The sequence below is a fragment of the Mobula hypostoma genome, chromosome 12, assembly GCF_963921235.1.
Source record: "Mobula hypostoma chromosome 12, sMobHyp1.1, whole genome shotgun sequence".
NCBI classification, from domain to species: Eukaryota; Metazoa; Chordata; class Chondrichthyes; order Myliobatiformes; family Myliobatidae; genus Mobula; species Mobula hypostoma.
Window position 1 is genome coordinate 1,753,313 of NC_086108.1, and position 22,241 is coordinate 1,775,553.

The 22,241-nt window shown below is 47.0% G+C and overlaps 1 protein-coding gene across 2 annotated transcripts; it reads left to right on the top strand.

The window, feature by feature from the left end:
- Positions 1-12: 12 nt before the first annotated feature.
- On the top strand, positions 13-22,195 carry opa3 (outer mitochondrial membrane lipid metabolism regulator OPA3). Of its 2 annotated transcripts, XM_063063484.1 has the most exons (3): positions 13-144; positions 11,326-11,541; positions 16,873-22,195. In XM_063063484.1, exons 2-3 carry the CDS (start codon positions 11,400-11,402, stop codon positions 17,199-17,201), a joined length of 471 nt encoding a protein of 156 aa, XP_062919554.1. In that variant the 5' UTR covers positions 13-144; positions 11,326-11,399; the 3' UTR covers positions 17,202-22,195. The 2 variants fall into 2 exon arrangements, with proteins under 2 accessions (XP_062919554.1, XP_062919555.1); XM_063063485.1 differs by lacking the exon at positions 13-144 and having other exon boundaries at positions 11,324-11,541.
- Positions 22,196-22,241: the final 46 nt, after the last annotated feature.

Sequence of the window (22,241 nt, forward strand, 5' to 3'; positions counted from 1 at the left end):
TCATCTAACAACTGAGAGGTCTGCTCCACACAATCCACATACTCCTCCTCCCCTTTAGGGGTGGGCTTTGTTTCCGAGAACAGGCGGAGCCCACCATGGCTGGGACTTTCAACCTGGGCATTTTTTCATTTATTCACCAGAGAGGTAAGGATGGATACTAACTCAGAATTCTCACTCTTCACCGAGGACGGGGACTAATTAGGGTTTCCGACTCCGACCACTCCTTCCCCTCACTCCTCAGAAATGATTCAACCCCGTCTTTGAAGTCTCTGCCCCCAGCTACTGAAAACTCGACTGGTGATTTGGCCCACTCCGCTGCAGTCTCCTCCTCCCTGAGAGTATGGAGAGCTCACGGCCCCCCCCGCCACCTGGGGCACCGATAGTACCGGGCAGCTCCACTGCCGTTACGTCAGTGCAAGTCTGCAGTAAAATGAGGCCTGTGCCCGCCACGTTATCAAACCTCCGCCCCGCAATTTTAACAGTACGTAACAGGCGAATGAACATTCGATCCAGAGTAGGAACGTCTACCCCACTCAACACGCATTCGTTAGTTACTGGTAACCCCCGTGGATGAACACCACCACTCCACCCCGACAGCATCCATACCAGCACAGACCTAAACACACAACCCTCTGGTTCAGTGCTCAGGGCAATCACACAGCATCCAACGAAATCCATCCCAGAGTGATACCCCCACAACTGTAACCACCCCCTCCCCGCCCAAGGGTTGGCGGGCTGCGTAAGTCCAGGGGAAGTTGCCACCCCCGCCAAACCGGTGAAACCTCATTTGGGTGGATGCTGCGTGATGTTTTTCCATTACAAATCAGTACCAAGAAACAACAAACAGTACACCGTATGCAATTAAACGATTGAGCTTTATAATTCTTAAGTTGACTAGAGGTTTAGTAAAGAAAACAAAAAGAAAAAGGCCCATTTTAATGAAACAGTCTAACACGCACGTTGGAGCTCATGGTTTTCCCGTCAGTTCGTTCTCTATCACTTTTCCCCGGGCATCATCGACTCCCGGCCCCATTCCACGTTCGCTCAGTCCTGCAGTCTACAACATCTCTGTTCCGACATCTTCTCTCTCCATCTTCTGCTGAACGAAAGCCTGCGAAAAATTCTTCTCTCAGACACACAAGAAAGAAAAACATTTCCCTATTGGACAGCGCACATTCCGAAGCCCCCATTCTCTCTAGGCATAACCCAAACACTGCTGCTACAGAGAAATCATTACATTAGCAGTGCAACCTTTCCCAGGGTGTTACAAACACTATGATCACTTTCCACTACAGTCTTTCATTCAAATTGCATTCTTTCTTGTAAAATTGTGTATGATTTCAAAAGTTCATACTTTATTTATTATAGAAACATAGAAACATAGAAAATAGGTGCAGGAGTAGGCCATTCGGCCCTTCGAGCCTGCACCGCCATTTATTATGATCATGGCTGATCATCCAACTCAGAACCCTGCACCAGCCTTCCCTCCATACCCCCTGATCCCTGTAGCCACAAGGGCCATATCTAACTCCCTCTTAAATATAGCCAATGAACCGGCCTCAACTGTTTCCTGTGGCAGAGAATTCCACAGATTCACCACTCTCTGTGTGAAGAAGTTTTTCCTCATCTTGGTCCTAAAAGGCTTCCCTTTTATCCTCAAACTGTGACCCCTCGTTCTGGACTTCCCCAACATCAGGAACAATCTTCCTGCATCTAGCCTGTCCAATCCCTTTAGGATTTTATACGTTTCAATCAGATCCCCCCTCAATCTTCTAAATTCCAATGAGTACAAGCCCAGTTCATCCAGTCTTTCTTCATATGAAAGTCCTGCCATCCCAGGAATCAATCTGGTGAACCTTCTTTGTACTCCCTCCATGGCAAAGATGTCTTTCCTCAGATTAGGGGACCAAAACTGCACACAATACTCCAGGTGTGGTCTCACCAAGGCCTTGTACAACTGCAGTAGTACCTCCCTGCTCCTGTACTCGAATCCTCTCGCTATAAATGCCAGCATACCATTCGCCTTTTTCACCGCCTGCTGTACCTGCATGCCCACTTTCAATGACTGGTGTATAATGACACCCAGGTCTCGTTGCACCTCCCCTTTTCCTAATCGGCCACCATTCAGATAATAATCTGTTTTCCTATTTTTGCCACCAGGAGATTAGTGTGCAAACTTAAAGCACATGGTATTGGGGGTAAGGTATTGATGTGGATAGAGAATTGGTTAGCAGACAGGAAGCAAAGAGTGGGAATAAACGGGACCTTTTCAGAATGGCAGGCGGTGACTAGTGGGGTACCGCAAGGCTCAGTGCTGGGACCCCAGTTGTTTACAATATATATCAATGACTTGGATGAGGGAATTAAATGCAGCATCTCCAAGTTTGCGGATGACACGAAGCTGGGTGGCAGTGTTAGCAGTGAGGAGGATGCTAAGAGGATGCAGGGTGACTTGGATAGGTTGGGTGAGTGGGCAAACTCATGGCAGATGCAATTTAATGTGGATAAATGTGAAGTTATCCACTTTGGTGGCAAAAATATGAAGAAAGACTGGATGAACTAGGCTTGTACTCGTTGGAATTTAGAAGATTGAGGGGGGATCTGATTGAAACGTATAAAATCCTAAAGGGATTGGACAGGCTAGATGCAGGAAGATTGTTCCCGATGTTGGGGAAGTCCAGAACGAGGGGTCACAGTTTGAGGATAAAGGGGAAGCCTTTTAGGACTGAGATTAGGAAAAACTTCTTCACACAGAGAGTGGTGAATCTGTGGAATTCTCTGCCACAGGAAACAGTTGAGGCTGGTTCATTGGCTATATTTAAGAGGGAGTTAGATATGGCCCTTGTGGTTACGGGGATCAGGGGGTATGGAGGGAAGGCTGGTGCAGGGTTCTGAGTTGGATGATCAGCCATGATCATAATAAATGGCGGTGCAGGCTCGAAGGGCCGAATGGCCTACTCCTGCACCTATTTTCTATGTTTCTATGTTTGCGGGGGGTTTGGCTCTTATCCATCATGTTTGGGGGGGGGGGTTCGGCTCTTATCCATCATGTTTGGGGGGGGGTACAGCTCTTATCCATCATGTTTGGGGGGGGTTTGGTTCTTATCCATCATGTTTGGGGGGGGTTCGGCTCTTATCCATCATGTTTGGGGGGGGGTTGGCTCTTATCCATCATGTCTGGGGGGGTTCGGCTCTTATCCATCATGTTTGGGGGAGGTTTGGCTCTTATCCATCATGTTTGGGGGGTACAGCTCTTATCCATCATGTTTGGGGGGGTACAGCTCTTATCCATCATGTTTGGGGGGGTACAGCTCTTATCCATCATGTTTGGAGGGGGGTTCAGCTCTTATCCAACATGTTTGGGGGGGGAGTTCAGCTCTTATCCATCATGTTTGGGGGGGGAGTTCAGCTCTTATCTATCATGTCTGGGGAGGGGGGGTTCAGCTCTTATCCATCGTGTTTAAGACCATAGACCATAAGACAAAGGAGCAGAAATCGGCCATTCGGCCCATCGAGTCTGCTCCGCCATTTTATTATGAGCTGATCCATTTTATCCTATTTAGTCCCACTCCCCCGCCTTCTCACCATAACTTTTGATGCCCTGGCTACTCAGATACCTATCAATCTCTGCCTTAAATACACCCAATGACTTGGCCTCCACTGCCGCCCGTGGCAACAAATTCCATAGATTCACCACCCTCTAACTAAAAAAATTTCTTTGCATCTCTGTTCTGAATGTGCGCCCTTCAATCCTTAAGTCATGCCCTCTCGTACTAGACTCCCCCATCATGGGAAACAATTTAGCCACATCCACTCTGTCCATGCCTTTCAACATTCAAAATGTTTCTATGAGGTCGCCCCTCATTCTTCTAAACTCCAAGGAATACAGTCCAAGAGCGGACAAACGTTCCTCATATGTTAATCCTCTCGTTCCCAGAATCATTCTAGTGAATTTTCTCTGTACCCTCTCCAACGTCAGCACATCCTTTCTTAAATAAGGAGACCAAAACTGCCCACAGTACTCCAAGTGAGGTCTCACCAGCACCTTATAGAGCCTCAACATCACATCCCTGCTCCTATACTCTATTCCTTAGAAATGAATGCCAGCATTGCATTCGCCTTCTTCACTACCGACTCAACCTGGAGGTTAACTTTAAGGGTATCCTGTACGAGGACTCCCAAGTCCCGTTGCATCTCAGAACTTTGAATTCTTTCCCCATTTAAATAATAGTCTGCCCGTTTATTTCTTCTGCCAAAGTGCATAACCATACACTTTCCAACATTGTATTTCATTTGCCACTTCTTTGCCCATTCTTCCAATCTATCCAAGTCTCTCTGTAGACTCTCCGTTTCCTCAGCACTACCGGCCCCTCCACCTATCTTCGTATCGTCAGCAAACTTAGCCACAAAGCCATCTATTCCATAATCCAAATCGTTAATGTACAATGTAAAAAGAATCGGCCCCAACACGGACCCCTGCAGAACACCACTGGTAACCGGCAGCCAACCAGAATAGGATCCCTTTATTCCCACTCTCTGTTTCCTGCCAATCAGCCAACGCTCTATCCACGTATGTAACTTTCCCGTAATTCCATGGGCTCTTATCTTGTTAAGTAGTCTAATGTGTGGCAACTTGTCAAAGGCCTTCTGAAAATCCAAATATACAACATCCACTGCATCTCCCTTGTCTAGCCTACTGGTAATTTCCTCAAAAAATTGTAATAGTTTCGTCAGGCAGGATTTTCCTTTAAGGAATCCATGCTGAGTTCTGTCGATCTTGTCATATGCCTCTAGGTACTCTGTAACCTCATCCTTGACAATCGACTCCAACAACTTCCCAACCACCAATGTCAAGCTAACAGGTCTATAATTTCTTTTTTGCTTCCTTACCCCCTTCTTAAATAGTGGAGTGACATTTGCAATCTTCCAGTCCTCTGGAACCATGCCAGAATCTATCGACTTTTGAAAGATCATCGCTAATGCCTCCGCAATCTCCATAGCTACTTCCTTCAGAACACGCGGGTGTATTCCATCTGGTCCGGGAGATTTATCTACCTTTAGACTATTCAGCTTCCTGAGTACTTTCTGTGTCGTAATTGTGACTGCGCACACTTCTCTTCCCTGCCACTCGAGTGTCCGTTATACTGCTGATGTCTTCCTCAGTGAAGACTGATGCAAAATACTCATTCAGTTCCTCCCCATCTCCTTATCTCCCATTACAATTTCTCCAGCATCATTTTCTATCGGTCCTATATCTACTCTCACCTGTCTTTTACTCTTTATATACTTGAAAAAGCTTTTAGTATCCTCTTTGATATTATTTGCTAGCTTCCTTTCATAGTTCATCTTTTCCTTCTTAATGACCTTCTTGGTTTCCTTTTGTAAGGTTTTAAAAACTTCCCAATCCTCTGTCTTCTCACTAATTTTTGCTTCCTTGTATGCCCTCTCCTTTGCTTTAACTTTGGGTTTGACTTCTCTTGTCAACCATGGTTGCATCCTTTTCCCATTCGAAAATTTCTTCTTTTTTGGAATATACCTGTCTTGCACCTTCCTCACTTCTCGCATAAACTCCAGCCACTGCTGCTCTGCTGTCTTTCCCGCCAGTGTCCCTTTCCAGTCAACTTTGGCCAGTTCCTCTCTCATGCCACTGTAATTTCCTTTACTCCACTGAAATACCGACACATCAGATTTCGGCTTCTCTTTTTCAAATTTCACAGTGAACTCAATCATGTTATGATCACTGCCTTCTAAGGGTTCCTTCACCTCAATCTCTCTAATCACCTCCGGTTCATTACACAATACCCAATCCAGTACAGCCGATCCCCTAGTGGGCTCAACAACAAGCTGTTCTAAAAAGCCATCTCGCAGACATTCTACAAATTCTCTCTCTTGAGTTCCAGTGCCGACCTGATTTTTCCAATCTACTCGCATGTTAAAATCCCCCACAATTATCATAACACTGCTCTTCTGACAAGCCTTTTCTATTTCCTGTTGTAATTTGTAGTCCACATCCCTGCAGCTGTTTGGAGGCCTATAAATAACTGCCATCAGGGTCCTTTTACCCCTGCGATTTCGTAGTTCAACCCATAAAGATTCTGCACCTTCCGATCCTATATCACCTCTTTCTAATGATTTAATATCATTTCTTACCAATAAAGCCATGCCTCCCCCTCTGCCTACCTTCCTATCCTTCCGATACACCGTGTATCCTTGGATGTTCAGCTCCCAGAGACATGCATCCTTTAGCCACGTCTCAGTGATGGCCACAGTATCATACCTGCCAATCTGTAGCTGTACGACAAGATCATCCACCTTATTCCTTATGCTGCGTGCATTTAAGTACAACACCTTAAGACCAGTATTTGGTACTTTTCGCTTTGATTTCACTGCAACTTTATTGCACTGCAACTCATCCCAATGGCTACAAATTTGCCCCATCACCTACCTGTCTTTCCTGACATCTTTACTGCTCACTATCTTAGATTTATTTCTGTTTTCCCCTTCCTCCGCTCTATCATTCCGGTTCCCATCCCCCTGCCAAATTAGTTTAAACCCTCCCTAACAGCTCTATTAAACTTTCCCGCCAGGATATTGGTCCCCTTCGGATTCAGGTGTAACCTGTCCATTTTGAACAGGTCATACTTCCCCCAGAAGAGATCCCAATTATCTAAGAATCTGAAGCCCTGCCCCCTACACCAGTCTCTCAGCCACGCATTCATCTGCCTGATCCGACTACTCTTGCCCTTGCTAGCACGTGGCACAGGTAGCAATCCCGAGATTACTACCCTGGAGGTCCTGCTTCTCAGCTTCCTTCCTAACTCCCAGAAATCTCTCTTCAGGACCTCCTCCCTTCTCCTATCTATGTCATTGATACCAACATGTACCTAGACAATTGGCTGCTCACCCTCCCCCTTCAGAATATTCAGGTCCCGATCTGAGACATCCCGTACCCTGGCACCTGGGAGGCAACACACCATGCGGGTATCTCTATCAGACTCACAGAATCTCCTGTCCATTCCCCTGACTATGGAATCCCCTATGACCTCCGCATTCCTCTTCTCCTTCCTTCCCTCCTGCACAACAGCGCCAGGCTCAGTGCCAGAGACCCGGTCACCGTGGGCGTCCCCTGTCAGGTCATCCCCCTCAACAGCATCCAGAACAAGATATTTGTTGCTGAGGGGGACAGCCACAGGGGTGCTCTGCACTATCCGGGCATTTCCCTTCCCCCTCCTGACAGTCACCCAGTTTTCTGACCCCTGTAGCCTAGGGATGACTACCTCCCTGTAGCTTCTGTCTATCACCTCTTCACTTTCCCTGATAAGCAGTAGGTCATCAAGCTGCAGCTCCAGATCCCTAACACGGTCTCTGAGTCGCTGCATCTCGGTGCACCTGGCGCAGATGTGGCCATCAGGGAGGCTGGAAGTCTCCCAGGATTCCCACATCTGACACCCTGAACAAAGCACTAACCCTGCAGGCATGCTATCTAATTCTACAGGAATGAAACAGGAAAAATAAGTCTACTCACCGACTTACCTCACTAAACAGACGAACTTTTTAAACCGTTAGCTCATACCGTTAGCTGTGAGAGCCCTGCTCTCCTGTCTGTCCAGGCCGATTCGCGAAAGGGGTGGGGGGGGGGAGAAAAAAAAGAGTTGGTGCTTCGCTCTCGCCTCTTCCCGTTTACCGCCGAAGCCTGTTGAAGCCAAAGCCCTACACTCTGCTCCCACTCACTTCGCTACCCGCTGTATAAGGTGGTCTCCTTTTTAAACTCTCCACGCGGTCCTGTTGATGTCACGCGCCTGCGCAGTCTCGTCCTCCTTGCACTCGAAGAAGTTTTTTAAAAAACTGCCTTCCTTCAGAATTCAGCTCCCACGACACTCTGTAGTTTGGGGGGGGGGTTCGGCTCTTATCCATCATGTTTGGGGGGGTTCAGCTCTTATCCAACATATTTGGGGAGGGTTCAGCTCTTATCCATCATGTCTGGGGGGGTTCAGCTCTTATCCATCATGTTTGGGGGTTCGGCTGTTATCCATCATGTTTGGGGGAGGGGGGTTGGCTCTTATCCATCATGTTTGGGGGGGTTCAGCTCTTATCCATCATGTTTGGGGGTTCGGCTGTTATCCATCATGTTTGGGGGGGTTGGCTCTTATCCATCATGTTTGGGGGGGTTCAGCTCTTATCCATCATGTTTGGGGGGGGGTTCAACTCTTATCCATCATGTTTGGGGGGGTTCAGCTCTTATCCATCATGTTTGGGGGTTCGGCTGTTATCCATCATGTTTGGGGGGGGTTTGGCTCTTATCCATCATGTTTGTGGGGGGGGGGTTTGGCTCTTACCCATCATGTTTGTGGGGGGGTTTGGTTCTTATCCATCATGTTTGGGGGGGGTTTGGTTCTTATCCATCATGTTTGTGGGGGGGGGGTTCGGCTCTTACCCATCATGTTTGTGGGGGGGTTTGGTTCTTATCCATCATGTTTGTGGGGGGGGTTTGGTTCTTATCCATCATGTTTGGGGGGGGGGATTCGGCTCTTACCCATCATGTTTGGGGGGGGTTCGGCTCTTACCCATCATGTTTGTGGGGGGGTTTGGTTCTTATCCATCATGTTTGTGGGGAGGGGGTTTGGCTCTTACCCATCATGTTTGTGGGGGGGTTTGGTTCTTATCCATCATGTTTGTGGGGGGGGGGGTTTGGCTCTTACCCATCATGTTTGTGGGGGGGGGTTGGTTCTTATCCATCATGTTTGTGGGGGGGGGGGTTCGGCTCTTACCCATCATGTTTGGGAGGGGGTTCGGCTCTTACCCATCATGTTTGGGGGGGGTTCGGTTCTTACCCATCATGTTTGTGGGGGGGTTTGGTTCTTATCCATCATGTTTGTGGGGGGGGCGTTCGGCTCTTATCCATCATGTTTGTGGGGGGGGGTTGGCTCTTACCCATCATGTTTGTGGGGGGGTTTGGTTCTTATCCATCATGTTTGTGGGGGGGTTTGGTTCTTACCCATCATGTTTGTGGGGGGGTTTGGTTCTTATCCATCATGTTTGGGGGGGGGTTCGGCTCTTACCCATCATGTTTGTGGGGGGGGGTTTGGTTCTTACCCATCATGTTTGTGGGGGGGTTTGGTTCTTATCCATCATGTTTTTGGGGGGGGGGGTTTGGCTCTTACCCATCATGTTTGTGGGGGGGTTTGGTTCTTATCCATCATGTTTGTGGGGGGGGGGGGTTCGGCTCTTATCCATCATGCAATGAATGGTGTCCATGACTCTCTGCCATTGCTTCTGGTATTGGGCAGAGAATTTGCCATATCAATCCATGATGCATCTGAATAAGATGCTTTTTATGGCACATCTATAAAATTTGTTGAGAATCCAGGGGGATTTGTCAAATTTCTTCAGCGTCCTGAGGAAGTCAAGGGGCTGGTGAGTTTTCTTGGCCAGGGCATCTACGTGGTTGGAGTAGGACAGACCATTGGTGATGTTCACACTTAGGATCAGAAACTCTCAACACTCTTGTTGATGAGAAGGCGTGCAGGACCCAGATATATCTGCAGTGACACTGCAACAACCTTGCGGTCAACGTGAGACCAAAGAACTAATGGTGGACTTCAGGACAGGCAAGATGAGGAAACAGACACTGGTCCTCGCTGCAAGATGCGAAGTTGATAGAGTGAGCAATTTCATGTTCCTGAGTGCCAACATCTCTGAGAATCAATCCTGAGCCCAACATATTGATTTAGCTACAAAGAAGGCACAGTCAGTCAGTCAGTCAGTGGGGGCCGTCCTGAATCCGGGTTTGGCGACTATGCACCTCCATCTTCTTCGATCTTGCGACGGCACTGAGTACAGCCTCTCCTCCAGTTTGTTCTCGCTGGCCGCCTTGGCACCGCCCGCCACCGCCCCCGTCGAACTCGAAAGAAGGCACAACAGTGGCTATATTTTATTTGGAGTTTGAGGAGAATTGGTATGTCACCCAACACACTCGCAAATTTCTACAGTGGTACCATGGACAGCATTCTAACTGGCTACATCACTGCCAGGTATGGTAGGATGTGGGCGTTGGGGGGTGATGGCTACTGCACAGGATCGAAATAAGCTGCAGAGAGTTGAAAACTCTGCAGCTCTATCACGGGCACCAGCCTCCGTAGTAACCAGGACATCAAACATGCAGCGTCTATCACTAAGGACCCCCATCAGCCAGGACATGCCCTCTGCTCACTGTTACCATCAGGAAGCAGGTACAGAAAATTGAAGGCACCCACTCAACGATCCAGGAACAGCTTCTTTCCTTGGCCATCCGAGTACTGAATGGACACTTAACCCATGAACACTAGCTCATTACTTTTCTGTTATTTCTATCTTTGCACTGTTTAATTAACTAATATATATTTATACTTACTGCAAAGTTAACAAATTTCACGACATATGATGGTGCTGTTAAACCCTTAGCACCATTGACATCAACAGAAATATGTGCACCACATCCATCCCTGAAGCCAATGGCCAGCTCTTTTGTTCTGCTATGTGCTGGTGATGCTGCTTTAAGTACCTACACAGACTAAGGAGCTGGTGGTAGACCTGAGGAGAGCTAAGGTACCGGTGACCCCTGTTTCCATCCAGGGGGTCAGTGTGGACATGGTGGAGGATTACAAATACCTGTGGATACGAATCGACAATAAACTGGACTGGTCAAAGAACACTGAGGCTATCTACACGAAGGGTCAGAGCCATCTCTATTTCCTGAGGAGACTGAGGTCCTTTAACATTTGTCGGACGATGCTGAGGATGTTCTACGAGTCTGTGGTGGCCAGTGCGATCATGTTTGCTGTTGTGTGCTGGGGCAGCAGGCTGAGGGTAGCAGACACCAACAGAATCAACAAACTCATTCGTAAGGCCAGTGATGTTGTGGGGATGGAACTGGACTCTCTGACGGTGGTGTCTGCAAAGAGGATGCTGTCTAAGTTGCATGCCATCTTGGACAATGTCTCCCATCCACTACATAATGTACTGGGTGGGCACAGGAGTACATTCAGCCAGAGACTCATTCCACCGAGATGCAACACTGAGCGTCATAGGAAGTCATTCCTGCCTGTGGCCATCAAACTTTACAACTCCTCCCTTGGAGGGTCAGACACCCTGAGCCAATAGGCTGGTCCTGGACTTACTTCATAATTTCCTGGCATAATTTACATATTACTATTTAACTATTTATGGTTTTATTACTATTTATTATTTATGGTGCAACTGTAACAAAAACCAATTTCCCCCGGGATCAATAAAGTATAACTATGACTTATTCATTGACAACAAACTGGTCTTTGCCTTTAAATCCAGGAGCTCAAATCATCCCCGGTGACGTCACTGGGTGGGCAGGGCCTCGGTAGGGGAAGTGACGTCAGGTCGGCAGAATGGTGGTCGGCGCCTTTCCCATTGCGAAGTTGGCGATGCTGGGGGTGCGGCAGATTAGCCGGCCGCTGGCCAACAGCATCAAGGCCAACGCCCGCCGGAGCCAGTTCTTCAAGACTTACATCTGCCAGCCGCCGGCACAGGGTGAGTATGCGAGGTCCGGGCTCCTTGTTCCAGTTCGGCGGCGGCAAGCAGTCGCAACCTAACCCGCTGCGCTGGCGTTGATTGACGGACATCTTAAGCAATGGGAGGGGAAGGGCGGAGAATTAATGTCCAATGAGGAGACGGCAGTGGTAAGGGGGCGGGAGTCGGTAGAGTTTGTTTGAGAGGCAGAAAGTCACATTGAGAGATGTTGGGAGGAAGTGCTGACTGGGGCGTTGTGAGGGGAGGCGGCGGAGGGTGAGGGTGATGGGGGAGTGTAGTGGGAGGGAGGAGGTGGAGTAGTGAGGAGCGGGAGTGTAGTGGGAGGACAGAGGGAGGAGGCGGGATAGTGAGGAGGAGGAGTGTAGTGGGAGGGTGATGGAGGGAGGAGTGGGAGGGGATGGAGAGAGGAGGGGGAGCGTAGTGGGAAGGGACGGAGGGAGGAGGCGGGGTAGTGAGGAGGGGCAGGGTCCGGTCGGGAGGAGGAGGAGGGATGGGGTGAGGGTGTGTAGGGAGGTTGGAGAAGGGATCGGACGTCGGTAGATATTTGAACTGTGCTCTGCACCATAATTGCTGGTGGGTCACATGAATGAGGGGTTGGTGAATAACGGACATAAAATCCTACTTTCTGTTCTGACTCAAATCCCAATGTTGAGTGTTTTCAGGGAGTGTTGGTCACTCAGATTCTGTTCCAACTGGTTTGCACTGGAAAAACAACAGCCCAAATTAACATTAGAATCACACCAACCTTCTTTTCCCATTTCCTACACTCAAACTTGTTTAGCTTGGTGGTTGAAATGCGTGTAGATATTTAAATGTTCTGAAACTCTCTGCTACCTTCACCAATTTGGGCAGTCACAGAACAGTCCTGCAAGAAATAAGCCTTTTGGCTCAGCTAGTCCATGCTAATCTATTATTCTGCCCAGTTCCATCAACCTGTTCCCTGACCATACCCCTCCCATCCATGTACCTATCCAAATTTCTGTTAAATGTTGAAATTGAACCCACGTTCACGACTTCTACTGGCAGCTCAGTGCGCCCTCTCTCCACCCTCTGAGTGAAGAAGTTCTTCTCCCCCGCCCCATCTTTCCCTTAAACATTTCACCTTTTGCCCGTAACCTCTAATTCCAGTCTCACTTTACCCCCTGTGGAAAAGCCCTATTGAATATTGAAAGGCCTCGAAAGAGGGGATGTGGAAAGGATAATTCCTCTGGCTGGGGAGTCTTAAGACCAGAGAACACAGCCTCAGAATAGAGGCATATTCATTTAGAACTGAGATGGGGAGGAATTTCTTTAGTCGGAGAGTGCTGAATCTGTGGAATTCGTTGCCAGAGGGGCTGAGAAGGCCAAGTCATTGAGTGTATTTAATGGCAGAAGTTGGTAGATTCCTGATTAGTCAGGATATGAAGGGATTACAGGGAGAAGGCAGGAGATTGGGTCTGAGAGGGCAAATGGCTCAGCCATGATGAAATGGGGGAGCAGACTCGATGGGTCATAGAAACAAAAACCTACAGCACAATACAGGCCCTTTGGCCCACAAAGCTGTGCCGAACATGTCCCTACCTTACAACTACCTAGGCTTCACCCATAGCCCTCTGTTTTCCTCTGTGAAAAGGGAAAGGTAGAAGAAATATACAGGCAAATATAATGCTCATGTAGGCTGAATTAAAAATGAGAAGTCAGTAAAGCTTTGTATGGTTGAACTGCAAATGTGCAGCTACTGTGCTATAGAAAATGCACACCAGCCACAGCCCTGCAGACCTTCGCACCATGCTGCCTTCATCTAATGAGAGACGGCGCACCACACGATCAAGTTTATCTACGCCTGCTCATGCTGTTTCTATGCCTGATGCGAGATCCTACACACTGGATAGAAGCTTCCTTCACTGTGCTGTCAGAATTTGGAACAGCCTTCCAGATGCTGTGGTTGGAGACATCTGCGACGATGGGGTCCAAGCCTTCAAGAGTCGAGTGCACAAACACCTATCATCTCTGGGAGGGAAGTCACATGCTTCTTCATAAGCTCTCATGAAGGGGACCAGGATGGCAATGCTTGGTTGTTGGTAGGTAGGGTTAATACCTGACTTTCAAGAGCACTTGTGAGTTATGTTCCGGCTGGACTTAGTCCTTAAACTGCTGGAGAACAGTGCGGAGAGAACAGGTGCTGTTTTCTCCCGGTAGGGATTAGATTTTAGTTCCAAGTGCTCCTGTCATTGTCACCCTGCTGCCTTATCCTTCAATCTCTTTGAATTCTGGAGGACAGCATGTGTATATGCTATCGACGCCCTAACTAATCAGGAACCTATCAACCTTCTCTTTAAATAGACCAATGACTTGACCTCCACAGCTCTCTGCAGCAATAAATTCCACAGATTCACCACAGTTCAACGTACATATACTTTATACAACCTTGGGATTCATTTCCTTACAGCCGCAAAACAAAGGAACCCAATAGAACCTGTTAAGAACAGACCGTCAAACACCCATTGTGCAGAGTGAGGAAAAAAGACAAAGCGTGCAAACAACGAAGCAAGCAAACAGCATTCAGAACTGAAGTTCACAGTGCCAGGCATCACTGCAGCTGACCTAGAACTCCACTAGTTGTAGACCACAGCTTCAGTCCACCACTCTCTGACTAAAGAAATTCCTCTTCACCGCTGTTCTAAATGGACGTCCCTTTATTCCGAGGCTGTGCCCTCTGGTCCCAGACTCAATAGACAATAGGTGCAGGAGTACGCCATTCGGCCCTTCAAGCCAGTACCACCATTCACTGTGATCATGGCTGATCATCCACTATCAGTATCCAGTTCCTGCCTTATCCCCATAACCGTTGATTCCGCTATCTTTAAGAGCTCTATCCATCTCTTCCTTGAAAGCATCCAGAGACTTAGCCTCCATAGCCTTCTGGGGCAGAGCATTCCATATATCCACCACTCTGGGTGAAAAAGTTTCTCCTCAACTCAGTTCTAAATGGCCTACCCCTTATCCTTAAACTGTGGCCTCTGGTTCTGCACTCACCCATCAGCGGGAGCATGCTTCCTGCCTCCAGCGTGTCCAATCCCTTAATAATCTTATATGTTTCAATAAGATCCCCTCTCAGCCTTCTAAATTCCAGAGTATACAAGCCCAGTCGCTCCAATCTTTCGACATATGACAGTCCCACCATCCCGGGAATTAACCTTGTGAACCTACGCTGCACTCCCTCAAATTTGGAGACCAAAACTGCACACAGTACTCCAGGTGTGGTCTCACCAGGGCCCTGTACAGCTGCAGAAGGACCTCTTTGCTCTTATACTCCACTCCCCTTGATATGAAGGCCAGCATGCCATTAGCTTTCTTCACTGCCTGCTGTACTTGCATGCTTGCTTTCAGTGACTGATGTACAAGAACACCTGGATCTCGTTGTGCTTCCCCTTTTCCTAACTTGACTCCATTTTGATAATAATCTGCCTTCCCGTTCTTACCACCAAAGTGGATAACCTCACATTTATCCACATTAAACTGCATCTGCCCACTCACTCAGCCTGTCCAAGTCACCCTGCATTATCTCAACATCCTCCTCACATTTCACACTGCCACCCACCTTTGTGTCATTGGCAAATTTGCTAATGTTACTTTTAATTTCCTCATCTAAGTCATTAATGTATATTGTAAACAGCTGTGGTCCCAGCACTGAACCCTGCGGTACCCCACTGGTCACTGCCTGCCATTCCGAAAGGGACCCGTTAATCGCTACTCTTTGTTTCCTGTCTGCCTTCCAATTTTCAATCCATGTCAGTATTCTGCCCCCAATACCATGTGCCCTAATTTTGCCCACTAATCTCCTATGTGGGACTTTATCAAAGGCTTTCTGAAAGTCCAGGTACACTACATTCACTGGCTCTCCCTTGTCCATTTTCATAGTTATATCCTCAAAAAATTCTAGAAGATTAGTCAAGCACGATTTCCTCTTCATGAATCCATGCTGACTCGGACCAATCCTGTTACTGCTATCCAGATGTGTCGTAATTTGATCTTTTATAATTGATTCCAGCATCTTTCCTGCCACCGACGTCATGCTAACCAGTCTATAATTCCCTGTTTTCTCTCTTCCTCCCTTGAAGAGAGGGACAACATTAGCCACCTTCCAATCCACAGGAACTGATCCTGAATCTATAGAACATTGGAAAATGATTACCAATACGTCCACGATTTCTAGAGCCGCCTCCTTAAGTACCCTGGGATGCAGACCATCAGGTCCCGGGGACTTATCAGCCTTCAGACCCAACAGCCTATCCAACACCATTTCCTGCCTAATATAAATTTCCTTTAATTCATCCATTACCCTAGGTCCTTTGGCCACTATTACATCTGGGAGATTGTTTGTATCTTCCCTAGTGAAGACCGATCCAAAGTACCTGTTCAACTCGTCTGCCATTTCCTTGTTCCCCATAATAAATTCACTCGCTTCTGTCTTCAAGGGCCCAATTTTGGTCTTTAACTATTTTTTTTCCTTTTTCACATACCTAAAGAAGCTTTTACTATCCTCCTTTATATTCTTGGCTAGTTTACCTTCGTACCTGATTTTTTTCTCCGCGTATTGCCTTTTTAGTTACCTTCTGTTGCTCTTTAAAAGTTCCCCAATCCTCCGGCTTCCCACTCGTCTTTGCTATGTTATACTTCTCTTTTATTTTTATACTGTCCATTACTTCCCTTGTCAGCCACGGCCTCCCCTTACTCCCCTTAGCATCTTTCTTCCTGTTTGGAATGAACTGATCCTGCACCTTCCGCATTATTCCCAGAAACACTTGCCATTGCTGTTCCACTGTCATCCCTGCCAGGGTATTGTTCCATTGAACTTTGGCCAGCTCCTCCCTCATAGCACCATAGTTCCCTTTGTTCAACTGTAATACTGACACTTCCGAGTTTCCCTTCTCCCTCTCAAATTGTAGATTAAAACTTATCATATTATGGTCACTACCTCCTAATGGCTCCTTTGCCTTGAGGTCCCTGATCAAACCCTGACTCTCCCACTATATTGAACATCCTCTCCAGTCCACTCTATCTGGGCCTTTTATATTTGATAGGTTTTAATGAGATCTCTTCTCTTCTCTCTCTCCCCCCACCATCCTAAACTCCAGTGAGTACAGGCTCAGAGCTATCAAATGCTCCTCATAGGTTAACCCCTTCATTGCCAGTATCATTCTTCTGAACCTCTGGACCCTCATATACTTAGATAGTTTCAATGAGTTGTGAAGAACGTGCACAGCCATGGTGGGCCAAATAGCCTCCAGTGCTGTGCCTGATGATTTCCATGTCAGCCTGTGGCCTCACCCATTGGTTGTTCTATTTCAGCCTATCACTGGTTCGAGATGAAGATGAAGATGAGGATGATGGGGTTTAAAGGTGCCCAAGTGCAGCGCTTGAACGAGGACACAGCGGCAGAGCTGGGTTCCGAGCTGCTGGGAGAGGCCATCGTCTTTCTAATCGGTGGTGCCTGCATCTTGGCTGAGTACATGAGGCAGTCGTCGAACAGCGCCAAGAAGGAGGAGGAGCTACAATGCACACTGAGGGGCTTGGAGCAGCAGGTGGCACACCTCGCATTGACAGTCGAGGAACTGGATGCGCGCATTCGCGAAAACAATCGACTTGTTTTGTCACTTCCTGCCAACCCCACAAAGTGATCTTTGGACCCGAGGGGAAAAAACCCATTGAAGGGCCCAGAGGCGGACTGCCTCATGGGTTACAAAGCCAAGTGACACGTGTAAGTTAGGGTGAAGGATTGCTGCCCCAAAGGTGTGATTTGCCTTATAAATGCGTGGTCACACCTTGACAAAGTCCCGCTTGAACATGTGTGCTTGCGCCCTGTACCTGAACATATCTTGCCTCTGCGGTCGCAGGTGGGGAGAGTAGTATGTCTTGACATGTGCTTTGGCGTCCCGTAACATTTTGCCGATCATGTGGAGTCTAATTGTTGCGCTTGTTTTAAAACTTTTCTCAGCTGAGCCACTGTTAAGATGTCGGAGGCACCACGCTGCTCCAGCTGCTGGTGTTCCACTGAACCCGGATAAGCAGAACTCGTTTCGCCACTGAGAGAACCACGTGCCTTTGGGAATCTTTGTCCAACATCAGAGGATGCTGCCACACTGCTCGTCTCTTCCCCTCCTCCAGCCCTCAGGCACAAAAGAAAAACTCAACATTCTCTTGAATGGGATTTTCTTGGTTTTTTTGGTGCTAATGGACATCTCTGGTGCCAACATCAGACTAGAACGTTTGCGACAGTCTGCTGTTTCCATGGCCTCTGATCTCTTTGCACTGCAAAACATCTCCGCAGGAAGGAACCGTTGTGGTTGATCAAGGCGACTGAGCAATGCCCCTCTTTCTCGAGGGAAATCACAATTAATATACAATAAATGCTGGCATCATAAACACCAGAATTAAACCTTTTGGACACTACCCTCTTTCCGTTGGCTGTATTTTTATTTATTGTTTTTTTCCAGGATCTGTTATTACCGCTGAGGTCGAGGTTTATACCTGTCCTCAATTACAGGAACATGGAATAAAGTACAGTACCAGCCCTTCAGTCCATGGTGTTAGTCAGACTTTTAACCTACTCTAAAATCAATCTAACCCACAGAACGCTCCACCTTTCTATCATTCATGTGGCTATCTACTCGCTGCCCGTTACGCCGCTGGTGTCTAGGGCAGCAATGAAGGTCATCCATCTCTGTCTGTCCTTGGCCACAGTGCTTCCTTCAACATGCCAGTAGATTCCTCCCAGTTTTTACCACTGTCAGCCATGCAAGCCCTCAAGTATACCGTCACACTCAGATGTAGAAGGATTCTTCATTGCTGTTTCTGTAACAGTTTTGTTTGACCAGTCAGGGTTGTTAGCCCTGAGCTGAACCCCCAAACCTGGAGGGCCAGTGGACCCCTCAGTCTGGCTTCTATCCCTGACCTGTCTGGCATGGGTGACCCTACTGACAGCCAAAGCATAAAGCCCTGACTCCAGCAGCACAGCTCTCCGATTTATTAAGGCTCAAACCATCACAAGGTTCTGGTCCTTTTGGAGGCTCTGCTGATGTAAGAGACTCTTAAATGTCCCTAATGTATCTGCCTCTACCACAATACTGGCAGCACGAACCACCCACCCACTACTCTGTGTGTAAATTGTCCTGTGATTAATTTAGGATTAAATTGGGGGATTGCTGGACAGTGGCTCGAAGGGCCAGAAGAACCTATTCTGTGCTGTAGCTCAGTAAAATAAAATAATCTCTGATATGCCTTTATAATTTCCTCCAACAACCTTAAAAGTATGTGCCCTCATTAGCTATTTCCCTGCCTTGGTTGTCTGCTCTATCTATGACTCTTGTATACCACTATCAGTCGCTTCATCTTCCTTTGCTTCAAAGAGGAAACCCCCTAGCTCAATCAACCTATCCTCATAAGACGTGCTCTCCAATCCAGGCAGCGTCCTGGTAATTCTCTGCTCCCTCTCTAAAAGTTTCCACATTAAGTAGAGAGCATGACTTGGGTGGTGGGGATCTCTGATAATGGATGCTGCTTTCCTACAACAGCATTTATACATAAACTTAAAAAGCGTATTCCTCTCCATAGATGCTGCCTGACCTGCTGAGTTCCTCCAGCATTTTGGTTGTGTTACTCTGGATTTCCAGCATCTGCAGAATTTCTCGTGTTTGTAATCTGAAGGGAAGGGGGATAAACGGGAAGGGTAATTTTCAGGTGTTGATTCTCGCAACATCCAGTCATAGCGGGTGTTTCTGGAGACATTTGCAAGTTTCCTATTTGCTTTTGACTGAAATTCAGTAAATTGCTTGTTGGCCTTGATACCGTTTCATGTTGGCAAGGGAAGCAAATGGGATGGAAAGCCTTCAATGGAGTCATTCAATGAAGCATACCAGCATAGGATTCTGCAGGCTGACTTGATGCAAGTCTGTTGTTTGCAATTAAGTACATACTTGTATAACTGTGAAGGAGTGAACACAAGATTCTGGAAATCCAGCGTAACACGAACAAAATGCTGGGATAACTCAGTAGGTCAGGCAGCGTTCATGGAAAGGAACGACAAGTTGATGTTTCGGTCAAGACCCTTCATCAGATAATGTTTGAAAACTGCTTGGCAAGAGGTCCGAAGCACTAATATCTACTCAGCTCTACACCTGGGAAAGATCAGTTAAACTCTCATAAGCAATTCAAAGAATATGCCAAGATGCTAATTTAATTTGTGTTTTATGCTTGGCAAGTACAAATAAACACACCCCTAATGACTTTGTCTCCAATTAAATGACCAAAAAAAAAATCTAAGGATAAGAACCTGAGTTAATAACCTTCTAAAACAGGGTTCCTGACCTGGGGTCAGTTAATGATAGGGGTCCATGGAATAAAAACTTTGGGAACTCCTGTTCTAAACTGAAGCAGGTGGAGTTTTGCATTCATAAACTTCAAATAAGAAGATAAGGAATTTGAACTTGGATCTGAAATGATTTTATATTTATATAGTCATAGAGAAGTACAACACAAACAGGCTCTTCAGCCCATTTAAACTGCATACTCCCTGATATTCTGTTTGCGTGTGATGAGGTTGGAGAAAAACACCTTGTATTCCGTTTGGGTAGACTCCGACCTGATGGCATAAACACTTCCGGTAATGCCCCCCCTTCACTATTTCCCTCTCTCACACATATCTTGCCTGCCCATCACCTCCCTCTGGTGCTTATCCCCCCCTTTTTCTTTCTTCCACGGCCTTCTGTCTTTCAACAATCAACTTCCCAGCTCTTTATTTCATCCCTCCTCCTCCTGTTTCACCGATCATCTGGTGTTTCTCTCTTCCCCTCTCCCCACAAACTCCTCACTTTATTTTCTCTAGTCCTGCTGAAGAGTTTTGGCCCGAACCATCGACTGTACTCTTTTCCCGAGATGATGCCTGGCATGCTGAGTTCCTCCAGCATTTTGTGTGTGTTGCTCAGATTTCGAGCACCTGCAGATTTTTTCTTGTTTGTCAGGGGAAAACTCTTCTCTTTCGCTCTTGCAAGCTTAACCTTCTACACTCAGTGGCTACTTTATTAGGTACAGGACTGGAACCTGGCGTGGTCTGCTGCAGCAACTTCATTGTTTGCTTGTTTTTATTTATTTATGTATGTGTGCTGTGTTGGCGCGTGGCCAAGTGGTTAAGGCCTTCCTCTAGTGATCTGAAGGTCGCTAGTTCGAGCCTTGGCTGAGGCAGTGTTTGTGTCCTTGAGCAAGGCACTTAACCACACATTGCTCTCTGATGACACCCATGCCAGGCTGTATGGGTCCCAATGCCCTTCCCTTGGACAACATCGGTGTCGTGGAGAGGGGAGACTTGCAGCATGGGCAACTGCTGGTCTTCCATACAACCTTGCCCAGGCCTGCGCCCTGGAAACCTTCCAAGGTGCAAATCCATGGTCTCATGAGACTAACAGATGCCTATAATAATAATAAAATATATAATGCAGTGCGGGGTAGACCCTTGGGCCCTTCAGGCTGATTTTATCCTAGCCTAATTCTGGGATAAGTTACAATGACCAATTAACCTACCGACTGAGCACTCAGGGTAAGTGTACTCTGTCACTGGTTAAAACAGTTAAAGTCTGTCACAAGGCTCATCAGGCCGGTGCTTATGCCCGTTTCTGTGGCGTGAAGCAACTGAGAGTACGAGACTCCCCCCCCCCCCCCCAGATAGGATGCCAGTCTATCGTGAGGTTAACCCCCAGGAATTGAACCTGGGTCACTGGTACTGTAAAGCATTGTGCTAACCACTAGGCTATGCTTCTAGGGTGTTCTTCTGCATGCCACTGTTGTAACGTGTGGTTTGTCACTGTCCTGTCAGCTTGAAAACAGTCTGGCTGTTCTCCTTTTCTCTCTTTCATTACCATAACTGCTGCTCACTGTTTTATTTGTTTCTTGCACCATTCTCTGTAAACTCTGGAGCAGGGGATTCTCAAACCAGGGTCCACGGCATTAATGAAAAGTTTGGGAACCCCTGCTCCAGAGACTGTTGTGCATGGAAATCCCAGGAGATCAGCAGATTCTGAAATACTCAAACCACCCCATCTGGCACCAAAAATCATTCCATGGTCAAAGTCATTTCTTCTCCATTCTGATGTTTTGTCTGAATATAAACTGAACCTCTCATCTATGTCTGCATGCTTTTATGTGTTCAGTTGCTACTACATGATTGGCTGATTAGATATTTGCATCAACAAGCAGGTATACCAAAAAAGTAACCACTCAGTATTTTTATCCATCTTGCTTCTGTGTCTGTGACACTGATTTCAACTTTGTAGTGTGACTGCAATATAATTTTCAGAATTCCTTACTAAGTTTCTGTTACTATTTTATTTGCTTGTGAATTGATTCCTCAGGTTAATCTTATAGCTCTTCTTAAATGATCATGAACCATAATATAGAGAGTCAAGCTTTGCAGATGTAGAATATATGCAAGGTAAAAATATTGCTGCAAAGATTTCCCAACAAAAACAAAAACCCTGTAGATCAGATGTGTCATGGAGTTGTTGTGTCTGTTCTGATTAAAAGAAAACCTCTTCTGCATGCAGTGAAGTTTGCTTTCTGGTAAGATGGTGGCGTGTTCAGTCACAAGGCTTCTACCTTCGCCCTGGAGTAATGCTGTTGAGTTTGGCTGTATTCATGTATGGCTGAATGACAATTAAACTTGAACTGAA

Bases quoted from the DNA above. Each gene is read 5' to 3' on its own strand.
- opa3 (XM_063063484.1), top strand. From the start codon at position 11,400: ATGGTGGTCGGCGCCTTTCCCATTGCGAAGTTGGCGATGCTGGGGGTG. The intron at 11,542-16,872 runs GTGAGTATGCGA...GTTCTATTTCAG, and splicing joins CTGCCAGCCGCCGGCACAGG to CCTATCACTGGTTCGAGATG.